Source organism: Calidris pugnax, unplaced genomic scaffold (genome assembly GCF_001431845.1).
Source record: "Calidris pugnax isolate Ruff unplaced genomic scaffold, ASM143184v1 scaffold63, whole genome shotgun sequence".
NCBI classification, from domain to species: domain Eukaryota; kingdom Metazoa; phylum Chordata; class Aves; order Charadriiformes; family Scolopacidae; genus Calidris; species Calidris pugnax.
This window is the reverse complement of record NW_015090852.1, coordinates 2,197,353-2,209,780: the sequence shown is the minus strand read 5'-3', so window position 1 is coordinate 2,209,780 and position 12,428 is coordinate 2,197,353. Positions and strand designations below refer to the sequence as shown.

The 12,428-nt window shown below is 54.9% G+C and overlaps 1 protein-coding gene across 2 annotated transcripts in view; it reads right to left on the bottom strand.

Moving 5' to 3' along the window:
- CACNA1E (calcium channel, voltage-dependent, R type, alpha 1E subunit) overlaps positions 1–12,428 on the bottom strand; it is a 189,671-nt gene that overhangs the window by 57,244 nt on the left and 119,999 nt on the right. For both annotated transcript variants that reach the window (XM_014943403.1, XM_014943404.1), the window contains exons 13-23: positions 12,119–12,253; positions 11,616–11,825; positions 10,122–10,234; positions 9,766–9,878; positions 9,522–9,653; positions 9,111–9,183; positions 8,466–8,583; positions 8,072–8,139; positions 6,564–6,661; positions 2,068–2,124; positions 8–616 (exon numbers count right to left, since the gene is read on the bottom strand). In XM_014943403.1, coding sequence (XP_014798889.1) covers positions 8–616; positions 2,068–2,124; positions 6,564–6,661; positions 8,072–8,139; positions 8,466–8,583; positions 9,111–9,183; positions 9,522–9,653; positions 9,766–9,878; positions 10,122–10,234; positions 11,616–11,825; positions 12,119–12,253 — 1,726 coding nt within the window. The remainder of the gene's footprint in view (positions 1–7; positions 617–2,067; positions 2,125–6,563; positions 6,662–8,071; positions 8,140–8,465; positions 8,584–9,110; positions 9,184–9,521; positions 9,654–9,765; positions 9,879–10,121; positions 10,235–11,615; positions 11,826–12,118; positions 12,254–12,428) is intronic.

Here is a 12,428-nt window from a genome sequence, read left to right as displayed (position 1 = left end):
TACCAACCTGATGGGGTCCTCGCTTTCCTCTGCCTCCCCCTGAATGAGTGCCTCTGCTGCAGCCACATCCCCATGCCGGTCCCCATCCTGCGTCCCTTCCGTGGGGCTGGTCTCCTCCAGGCCCAGCTCCTGGCTGGCTGAGCGGCTCCCCAGGGCTCCGGCCGACTCTTTCCCCTCCATCCTGGCTCTGCGGTGCCGGCTGCGCCGCTGGCTCTGCCTCATCCTGGCCCTATCCTCCATGCTGCCTCCTGCCCCGTCCTGCTCGCCTTGCTCACAGTTCCCATGGCATGATTTCTGGTGCCACGAATCCCTGTCTCTCTTGACCCGGGGCGATGGGCTCCTCCTGTCCTCACCGCTGCCAGGGTTGGCCCCCGGGGCTGGCTGCTCGGGTCCCTCGCCTGGTGGCCTCTCGACTTTGCCACCTTGCTCCTCGGCGCATTTCTCCAGGGTGACGCCGTCCCCCGGTTTCTTCCTGCGGAAGAGGCTGGCGTGGGGGTTGATGAGGTGTGGCTCGTCCTTGTTGATGCCCTCCTGGCTGGACATCTGCATGTGGCGGCGCAGCTGGCTGGTACGCTGCTCCCACACCGACATGTGGTGCCGCCGCCGGCGCTCCCGCCTGCAAACGGGGGACAGCAGAGCAGTCGGCATCCTGGACACCCACCCTCCTCCTGCTGCTTCACCCCTCCCCGGTGAAGCACCCACCCTGGATTTAATTTGGGAATCCCAGGGAGAAGGAAATGCCATCCCTGGGGCTACGGGATGGGCTCCTGCTTCATCCCCACCCTTCCAGCATCCCTCTGGGTGCTGGCAGAGGCTGGAAATGGGGTTGAAACTGAACTTTTGTCCCTTCAGACATGTCAGGCTGATGGAGAACCAGCCCCAGCAGCCTCACAGCTGCCCTGAAGCTTTCAGACAGCACGCCCAGCTTGCTGGGAGCACCAGCACCCTGGCATGCCCTATCTCAGCCAGGTGGTGACCACCCTCCTCTTGCATGATTGCCCAGGGACACCTTAAATGAAGGTAATGCCCTCTCACTGCAACTGGGGATCCTTCCTTCCACTGGGGATGTCTTCCCACTGCCAGCTCCTTGGAGCCAGGCTCCTTTTCAGCACGGTGCTGCCCTAAGGGTACAAATGAAGGTGCAGGGGATGCTGGCTTGGCCAACTGGCTGGCAAGGGTGGCAGTCCCGATGGGATGGGGAGAGTAAGAGGGGGGGGAAAAGATGGCTGGTCCAAGACCTGCCCTTTCTCAATGAGAGATGGCCCTCTGAGACATTTGCAATGGAGGATGTCACTGGGCACAGAAGACCCTCACCCTCCCTGTGCTCAGCTAGGCTTGGCTAGGACAGCCCCTCACCCAGCGCATCCCTCAGCCTGGGGGAGCCATGGTTTTGGCTGCTGGTGGGGGAAGGAGCTGTATTGGGCTTCTCCAAGTTCCCTCAGGTGTGTTCTAGGGAAGGCTGGGCTATGCCTATGCCGTGGAAACTTCACAGTGCCATAAACACACACACACACACACTCTCTGGAGAAGACAGACATGCCCTTCCCAACACACCGAGGCACAGGGAAACACCCACGAGCGCACGCGTGTACGGACGCCGCTCACCCCCGGAGCACACGCGGCTGCACGGCCACGGGTAGCGGCACACACTGACACACACACACTACACACTACACACACACACACACACTCTCTGGAGAAGACAGACATGCCCTTCCCAACACACCGAGGCACAGGGAAACACCCACGAGCGCACGCGTGTACGGACGCCGCTCACCCCCGGAGCACACGCGGCTGCACGGCCACGGGTAGCGGCACACACTGACACACACACACTACACACTAAACCACGAGTGCACGCACAAAACCACGAAGGCACACACGCGCACACACACGCACACACAAACAGGGGTGCAAAGGAGGACACGGAGGGGTGGCACAGGCACACAACCACCCCCTCCCCGTGCCAAAGAGGAGGCCGGAGGGGAGCGGTGTGCGCCCCCGGCCCCACGGATGCACAGAAAACACAGGAGCCACAGACGACACGCGCCCCCGCGGCCCACATACAGGTGGCTGCTGCGTGGCTCCCACATCGACATGTGGTGTCTCCTTCGCCTGTCTCTTCTGGGGAGGAAAAACAAACGGGTTCAATCCCCCCCCTGAGCCCCTCCTTCGACTCACGTGGGCAACGTGGAGAGGTGTGTCGTGTCCCCCCCACTCCCTGGCATCTCTCCAGCTGCTGGGATGCTGCAGTGTCACAACCCCCTGCACGTCCCCTGCTTGTGGCACCACCAACGAGCTGCCCCTGGGGCTGCCCGTGCTCACTCTCCAGACCCCAGCACCCCACCACACGTCCCTGCCATCCAGGAAGATGCCTGCAGCAACACTCATGCTAGAGATGCGGATGGGGGGCCACGGAGCCTTCCCCACACCAGCCAGCCGTGCAGCAGCGAGTGAAGGCTGCAGTCCATCAGAAGTTCCCAGTACATCCTTGGATATTTAACAGCTCTTTCAAACAGCTCCAAATTCACTTTTCACTTTTTTTTTGTGCCAGGGCAGCCCTGAGCTGCTCAGACCCGTCACCGTGGGTTAATGCTGCCCCGAGACCGCAGAGGGGAACACAAAGCTCCCCAGCAAAACCAAGGCACAAGCTGAGATGCTGCCGAACCCCTTCCACTCGAGCAGCCCCAACTCAGGGAAGCCCTACATGGCTATCAGTTGTCTCCAGCCCTGCCAACTTCAGGCAGCTGGGGAGATTCAAGGCTTTATCCTTTGTACTAGCATAGAGAAGATCCAGATATGCACAGCTCTAAGCAGCCACAAACATACGCAGGAGGGATGGGACACATCTCGCTGCTGTCCTGTGAGAGACAGGCTGAGGGAGCTGGGGTTGTTCAGCCTGAAGAAGAGGAGGCTCCGGGGAGACCTAATAGCGGCCTTCCAGTACCTGAAGGGAGCCTACAGGAAGGCTGGGGAGAACCTGTTTAGAAAGGCCTGCAGTGACAGGACGAGGGGCAATGGCTTTAAGCTGGAGGGGGACAGATTTAGACTGGAGATTAGGAGAGGGTTCTTCACTGTGAAGGTGGTGGAGCACTGGAACAGGTTGCCCAGGGAGGTGGTTGAGGTCCCATCCCTGGAGATATTCAAGGTGAGGCTTAACGGGGCCCTGGGCAACCTGGTCTAGTTGGGGGTGTCCCTGCTGACTGCGGGGAGGTCGGACTAGATGGCCTTTGGAGGTCCCTTCCGGCCTGGACAACTCTATGACTCTATGAGTGCAATGATACCCTCTGCCCCTGAGTGAGCCACGTTGGCAACTTAGAATCATAGAATCATAGAATGGTTTGGGTTGGAAGGGACCTCAAAGATCATCTAGTTCCAACCCCCCTGCCATGGGCAGGGACACCTCCCACTAGACCAGGTTGCTCAAGGCCACATCCAGCCTGGCCTTGAACACTTCCAGGGATGGGGAATCCACAACTTCCCTGGGCAACCTGTTCCAGTGTCTCACCACCCTCATAGTAAAAAATGTCTTCCTGAGATCTAATCTGAATCTTTTTTCTTCCAATTTAAAACCGTTTCCCCTTGTCCTATCATTACCCTTCCTGGCAAAGAGTCCCTCCCCAGCTCTTCTATAGGCACCCTTCAGATATTGAAAGGCCGCTATAAGGTCTCCCGGGAGACTTCCTCCTTATGGCCTCCTTAAAGCCACCTGCATGGGAAGAGCCCAGCGCCACGCTCGAGGCAGGGCCTGAACTGCAGAGCCGAGCCACGCAGGCAGGAAGGCCGCTATAAGGTCTCCCCGGAGACTTCCTCCTTGATTGAAAGGCCGCTATAAGGTCTCCCGGGAGACTTCCTCCTTATGGCCTCCTTAAAGCCACCTGCATGGGAAGAGCCCAGCGCCACGCTTGAGGCAGGGCCTGAACTGCAGAGCCGAGCCACGCAGGCAGGACCTGCAGGCAGGGATCCACCACCGCCCCCGCAGCGAGTGGCCGAACCCCCAACGGCATCCACGCAGCACCGTCAGGCACCGACACATGACAGCACCCGCATGCGTCCATCTGGCCAACCCACTCGTCACACAGCCCCGAGCCATCTGCACCGACGGCGCCCGTCTACAAATACAATACTCCCAACGGCACCGCAGCCGCCCACGCCAACCTGGCCACGTGGGAGCACTCATCCCCGAGCGCCACCGGACCTCTCCGCAGGCAGGAACGCCTGTACCCAACCTGCCTGCGCTGGGTACCCACATAGAAATGAAGCCATCTGTGTCTGAGCACACCCAAACGCAGACTCTGGCTTGGCTTCACCGTCTCAAGCTCCCAACAGCTCTTTGTTACCAGCTCTCCCCCGCAGCGAGTGGCCGAACCCCCAACGGCATCCACGCAGCACCGTCAGGCACCGACACATGACAGCACCCGCATGCGTCCATCTGGCCAACCCACTCGTCACACAGCCCCGAGCCATCTGCACCGACGGCGCCCGTCTACAAATACAATACTCCCATCGGCACCGCAGCCGCCCACGCCAACCTGGCCACGTGGGAGCACTCATCCCCGAGCGCCACCGGACCTCTCCGCAGGCAGGAACGCCTGTACCCAACCTGCCTGCGCTGGGTACCCACATAGAAATGAAGCCATCTGTGTCTGAGCACACCCAAACGCAGACTCTGGCTTGGCTTCACCGTCTCAAGCTCCCAACAGCTCTTTGTTACCAGCTCTGCTCTGGTTTGTCCCTTGCTGTGGTGTCCCCACTGTCCTTCCCTGGATGCTGTCATTGGTGTAGCACCACTGAAGGCACATCAGACCCGTCGCTGGAGATGGTCACCCCCCACAAGGCATCACACCCCCTTCCTGCCCCTAACACTATCCATCCTGACGTGGGGGAGGAGCTGGAAAGAAGATCTGTGAATATCAATACTTCCCATTTCAATGCCACTAGAACAACAACAACACAACACCCTGGCTGTGTTTAAGGGCCGTTTAGATGCAGTGCTAAGGGACATGGTGTAGGGGAGGACTTTGTAGAGTAGGGTAGATGGTTGGACTCGATGATCCCAAGGGTCTCTTCCAACCTAGACGATTCTATGATTCTATGAAAGGTTAAAGAGATGGGTTTTCCTAACCAGATATATCTGACAATGGCTAGAAAAATCTAGAAGGGATGTACAGCGTGGGCAAATCCTTCTGTGCCCTGATATGTCCAACTCCTCCTCTTCCTCTCTCTTATCTGTCCATTCTCCAGACCAAATCCTTCTATTCCCTTGCTTTATCCAACACATTCCCACTGGTAGCCAGAGATGCTCACAACGCACAGACTCTGCCATCTCACCCATAAACCCCCCAGCACTTGGCCAGGCACAGATTTATTATGAACATCCCATCACCCCCAAAGCAGGGTGATATCCATGGCTGCTGGGAGACCAGACAGGGCTTACAAGTACCCCCAGCTCCTGCTGCCCCTAAAACCACAGGTGATGCATGTAGGATGGGGAACTTTGCCAAGCAAAGGAGGGGACTGTTGCCTCTGACCCCCCAAGATCAGTGCTCGCCTGAAGCCAGCGGTTTCTCTCAGCAAATCTGCCAGAGATTCTGACATGTACAAGCTTGGCTGGGTTTCAAAGCACAACGAAACCTAAAATTCCCTGGGAAGGGATTCTATAAAAACAAAATGAAAAAAAAAAAATTCCCTTCAGCCGTACCAAAATGTACTGTTTTGGGAAACAAATCAAAACGCCTCGTTCCAATGTTGACTTTGAAAGTTTTATGTGATTTAGACCATATGACACTGCAAAATAAAGGGGAAAAAAAAAAGGCACCTACAAAGGAAAAAACAGAATTTTCTTCTGCTGAAATGTAGAGAGAAGGCTCCTTAACACCGCGCCAAGGGTTTCTATCACTTGTGGTGGTTTTTTCTTGCCCAAATCAAAGTTCTGTACAAGCAAACATGGTTTCTCAAACCTGCTCCATCTCTCATAACTGCATTCAGTCCCAGCGAAGGAGCTCAGGGGAGATCAGTGACACTACTGCTCCCTTCTCCTCCAGCCCTGGCTGGAGGCTGCAATCCCACAGCTCCATCACAAAGAAACACCCCCTGGGAATAAATATTACCCCTCCTCAAGAAAAAGCTGAGATACCTTCTTCCTCCCCAGCCTCCTTCCCCACCCCTAGCAGCAGCCCTGAGTGTTTGAGCTGTACATTTGATGCAGAAAGCCTCTTTTAGCAGATTTCTGCCATGCCCAAGCTCTGAAGCTGCTGCCTGAGGCAAGGGTGGCCAACCCCCAGGTCCTGCAGAGTGAGCTGGTCCCCACTCCGACACCTCTCTGGAGGCACTGCACGCTCCTAGATCTCCATCCATCCTCAGGAAGACAGCTGGAGAGGGGATCACCCCTTTTTTACTGCAGCAGCCCCACAAGCAGCCACGTCAGGGCTCTGCTTCAGCTCTCCACCCTGCTGAGAAGCCCCACTGGGCTTGGAGTGGGGGGCACCGTCCACCCTGCTGAGAAGCCCCACTGGGCTTGTGGGGGGCACCAGGGTAGCAGCTGGGGGGTGTGTGTCACTCACTCGATAGCAGGCATGTTTGGGGCAGACATGGGGCTGACTTCTTTGGCTTTCTGAAGGGCGTGCTTCTGGTTAAAGGCCTCTTCTTCCTCCTGCTCATCCTGCGGAGGAAAGAGAGGAGTTGCTTAGTGGGATGCTGGGGTTTGGAGGAAAGGTGCAACCATCAGAGGCAGCAAGGGACGCACGGGGCTACCTCAGATGCCAAGGTGTGTGGGAGAAAAGGGGAGTGGGCACCTGTATTTTCAGAGACAACCTTTATTTTATGATGGGGACACCACTTCCCCAGTATGCCAGGTCTTAACAAAGGCATCAAAGCTACTTAAATAAGTGAAGCCAGCCCACTCCAGGCAAGAGCCGGGCTGTGCACGCTGGAACAGCCCCAGACAGGGTAGACCAGCTCAGCCCTCCCTTCTTCACAGCCACAGGGGCGAGACAGGCATCCCCCCGATGGAGTGGGAGGCAAGGCATCCCTGAATGACCCCGGCAGAGACCATATTGCTTTAATGAGTATGGTTGTGTGTCTCTGGAGCAAAAAATGTCATTAGGAGTCATTAGCGCGCATTCAGCCTTTTCGAAAACTCAGCACTCCTTTAATTGATGCTGCTGGTACACCACAGGGCTCTCCACCCTTCTCACCCCAGCAGCAGCCAGCAGCCCCTGGAAGTGCCACCTCCACCCACCGCGGGAGGACAGGGACCCGTGCATGCATCCCTCAGGCAAATGAACACCGTGCCCCATTTCATTTGTCACTAAGGTTTACACCAGCGTGGAAGCCTCTCAGTAAATCCCAAGGACCTGAGCAATAGGCATGGGCTCTGCAAAAGAAATGGGCACCACGAGATCACTGGTCCCCTCTGAAGAGCATCAATGACCCTTGCAGCTCTTGCCTAGTAACCGTCATCCAGATGGTGCCCCAACATTTTAGCATTCCCCAAATATTTCCCAGCATGGTCTTAAAAACAGCTAAGCCCAATAATCTTCACAAGCACCGTGCTAAATTGCATCCTAAATCACGTCCACTGCCCTGTGGGCAAAAGGGAAATAAATACTGATGCCACTGGAAAGCCTTTCCAATCCACATCCCCAGAGTACTCAGGCAAATAAATGTCCCTGCATCAGACCCCATCCGACAATTGAGGGTCATCTCAATCTAACTGGAGGCAAATGAAACTGGGGAACTTAAATGCAGAAATAGTTAAGCCACACTTGATGAGAAGCGTGGCTGTTCCCAGAGAGACCCAGCAGGGTTAAGGACTTTCCTAAATCAAAGTCTAAGTGGCTTTGCCCAGAGATAGGGGTTTGTGTTTCGGGGTAGCACCCTGTATACCTTCCTGGAGGAAGAGACACCACTTCCAATTTGACCCAACCTCTTTTCAAGGCAAGCTGAGCTAAGGGACAAGGCAACCTGGGCTCTGGAGTGAGGACAGCCACAGGCACTGCTCCCAGTGCCTTTCCCGCTCTTCACTCTTTTCACACCAGCAAGATAAGAAAAAAGAGCAACTGAAACGTACCTTTGTGAGCTCCTGAGCATTGGCCAGATTGTCCACAGCGATGGCCAAGAACACGTTCAGCAGAGTATCTGCGAGCAGCTAAGGATGCACAAGGTACGTGTTAAGGACATGGGTGTCTGCAGCCCCCAAGGGAGCGTGGCCCTGATGGCTCCTCACCAGCTCAGTGAGGAGCAGCCAAAGGGACAAACTCCTCACCCACCCCATGTATACAGCCCTCAGTGCTCCTCCAGACAGCTCCTTCTCTGCGTTTGGGATATCCAGGGCTGTTGCATGTATTATACGACTCCCTCAATTAGGAGAGGAGGAAGGAGCAGTGAGTGGGAAGGGGGATGCCCCCAGAGAGGGAGATGAGACGGGGTTGTCTCCACTAAAAGCACAGCAGCCAGGTGGATACAGTTTCCAAACAAGGTAAGGACGATGAAATAGATGGAGGACCACATGCCTGAGCGAACGCCTCCCTGGGAGCGGATGCCATTGTACATCACCTCGTTCCAGTCCTCACCCGTCAGGATCTGCAGGAAAGCAAGCCACCACCTCTGTCACCCACACCTTCTCGTCCCCTGGACAGTCCCCTCAATCTATCCCACCAACGCGCTGTTGTACATCACCTCGTTCCAGTCCTCACCCGTCAGGATCTGCAGGAAAGCAAGCCACCACCTCTGTCACCCACACCTTCTCGTCCCCTGGACAGTCCCCTCGATCTATCCCACCAACACGCTGGAGACAAGTACAGAGACCCTCTGCAGTGAATAAACCAGCTCTCCAGCTGCAGCACTTGAGGGACATGTTGGACAGTGCTGAGGATTTAGGCCTCCTCAGAAGAGTTTTGAAACTTTTCCACCTTGCATAACAGAGGTGGAAGAGTTTCCATCTCTTGCCATCCACTTTGTTATACAGGAGGAAAGGGAGGAAGCAAGTTACATCCCAAGAGCTGATGGAGGGGAACCTGTTTGGTTTAAGAAGACCCTTCCATCCAGCAGGGAGTGATCAGGTGGTCCCAAGTCCCTCAGATTGTCTTCCCTTGCAGCCCAGCTCCTACCTGGAACACTGTCATGATGGCTGCAGGGAACGTGTCAAAGTTGGCTGATGGCGTCCCATCGATGAAGTTAAATCTGGAAGTGGAACAGGGAGGACATAAATGGGCTGCAGTACCAAGGTGATCAAACCCCTGACTGCTGTGCTATCAGCTCTCTTTCCCTTAGGAGGACCTCTCCCCACTCTAAGGAGTGTCTCCTGAGCATTTCGTGCTAGAACCCAAAAGGTGTCCTGGCCAGAAGGATCCACACAGCCCAGAGGCACTTGCCCGAGCAGGGACTTTTGTATGGGAAATGTACCACTGGTAGTAGCAGGCTGAGGGGCAAGACTACAATCTTCCTGGTCACCTAAGAGGGTGTCATCACTTGGCTTTGACACCAAGAAATTCCTTTCCCCCACACTTGAAATGACCTACCTGCCTCCAAACAGCTGCATTCCCAGCAGGGCAAAGACTACGATGAAGAGGAAGAGAAGGAAGAGCAGGCTGATAATAGACTTCATGGAGCTCATCAGTGAGACCACCAAATTCCTCAGGGATGCCCAGTACCTAGAAAACAGAGACAGTGCTGGAGCACTCACAGTCATACTGACCAGGAGAGCAGGAGTGACTCAATCTGGGCTGCAGCCACAGTCCAAGACAGAGGGTGACAGGCACATACTTGGTTATTTTAAATATTCGCAGGAGACGAAGGGCTCGTAGGACACTGATCCCAAAAGAGGTTCCTGGTCTGAAGATAGCCCAAACCACTTCGAAGATGCTTCCCACCGTGACCTGAGAAGCAGACACAGCCATGAGTCAAGGACAGGCTGTTGCAGGAAATCTTCACAGGCCTGAAGACGAGGTACCCACCACCCTGCCCAAGACCTGGTGTCTCTTGGTCTGGCATGGGCAGGCTGTCCTGGCAGAAAGGGTTACCTTGCCCACTGTGAGGGCCATCCCATTCTTCTCCCCCTTGGTGCCTTGCACTGCAGACACCTGCCAAACATCTCCCCACACACTCACAGCATCTCTTACCCCACAGTCGAAGCAGTTGAAGGAAGAATGGAAGTAAAGGCGTGGCCCCATCCCATACATCTTTAAGGACATCTCCAGGAGGAAGAGTCCAAGAAACAGGAACTCTGCATAGTCTGAAAGAGAAAACCCAGATGCGCTACCCTGAGCTGCATGGAGAACCCTGCATGCACCCACCTGTAGCCCATATAGCACACCACAGAGATGAGACAAGTTAAGGACCATGCACTGCTTCCCCAAATGTTCAGAGTTTGGGATGAGGCAAGTTTGTCTATGAGGAGCTAAATTGTGTATAACAGAGCACCAACCCCACTAGTTAATCTTTCAGGGTAGGAGAACTGGTGTCCCAAGGGTTTGAGAAGATCAGAGATGGCTGGCATGGAGTGGAGCAGCTCTTTAGCTTTATACAACAGTGGCTGAGGCGTCTGCAAAGACATTAACCACATGACACTGTAGGGGAATATTAGCAACCTGGATTTAAATCATTGCATGGCTGGAACTTGGCCAGGGTAATTGAGCTGAACAGCCAAGAGCCAGTGAAAAGCTTCTCCAGCTATTTCATGAACATTAGCAGGCAACAGTCTGGCTCCTCACCTTGTCCAAAAGATGCTTCTCACCACGACCAGCTGCCATACCACACCGTGGCATGCTGGGATCCCGGCAGGCCTGAGCATGCTAATGCAGATTTGAGCAGGCCCAGTGCTTGACGGGGACATTTTCAAGGTGAGTAAGAATAACACAGATGAGAAAGTGCCCAGTGCTTGACGGGGACATTTTCAAGGTAAGAATAACACAGATGAGAAAGCAGCACTGTCCCTGCTGCAGCAGCTCAGGACTATCACATGTCTGCTGTGGGGTTGACCATGCTTTTCTGCAGTTAGCACCACACTAGAATGGACATGGTTGCACTGTCTCTGAGACCCGACCATGTACCATGGCCCACAGTGGGCTGGGGGATGCTCCAGTAACTCTTTTCAAGTTTGGGTTCTCCATGCTCTGCACCAAAACTTTCACCAGGGGTTTCCCCCATGATTGGTCCCATCCCTGCAAACTCATGCCTTTCCAGCAATTGCTTCTGAGAATTCAAAGATAGATCTCTAGCAAGCTTTCCATCACCACTGTTCAAAATTTTAGGGTAAACCCAACTGAGACCTCTAATCTGTTTCTCTCTCTTGACAAACACATAGGATCTGAAGGGCATGAGGCCAGTAGATCTCCTCCACGTTTGCTCACAGGGCTGAGACAACCATCAGTGGCCATGAGGACAAGGCCAAAGTTGAATTAAATGGCTGTACATGGTCCTCCATTATCAACAGTGACCAGGTTATTCCCCACCCAGCTCCATACCAGCATGACTCTGGTGGGATTCATCCCCACATGCCCTAAGACAAGAAGCAAAGGCTTGCTGCAGCCTCCAGTCATTGAGATAAGAAGGTTGCAGGAGGTTTTATTTGCCCATGCAGTGCTCTCACACCTATACAAGCCCCTTGGACTCACAGAGGAAGTGGGTGAGCCAGGCTGGCTGGTTGTGATGGACAATGGCCACGCAGGCAGTATTGAGAGCCACCAGGCTCAAGACGATCCAGTAGAAGACCTGGGATTTCACCATGTGACGAACAGAGATGCGCAGGAGTCGCTCCTTGTGCCGTAAGTAGGAGGCACCGTCCACTCTGGCGCCCTTGAGACCAGACTGACTCATGGGGTTACCTAAAGGAAAAGAGTGGGGAGAAGAAGTTGGGTGCTCCAGTCAAGGCGAGAGACGGAGTTGGGTATTCTGGCCTTCCCCGCAACATGAGACAGGACAGACAGCTCACAGACATTGCTCTTGTGGGACATGACTTAATCACACAGTTTTTAAATACTACAGGGGGCAATGGATGGTTTGCCCCCTTTGCTGTCAAACTAGCAGAGACGGCTGATCCGTGACAATCTCCACGTGACACTCGCAACTCAATAAACTGGCAGAGGTTTTGAGAAGGAAAGAGCCAAACTGCACCAACCCAAGGTTGGATTAAGACGTCTTCTCTGCGCCAACCTCCGTTCGCCCACGGAGGCGATATCGACGCACTGCTCGTCGCTCGAGTCCCGGTTCATGGCGTCCGTCCGGTTCCTTTTGATGGTGGCTCGCCTGAGCACTGGGAAAGGAAGAGGAAGGGGTGTTGGTGGCCTAACTCTGCCAGGAGCCAGCTCATTGGATCAGGACCTGATGACCAGAACTCGATTAACTCAGGTCTGGTAACAGGAGGGAGATACCCAGGTGACCCTAGTCCAGAGCTAAACCTGTGCAACCAGACATCTCCTGGTCTCCAC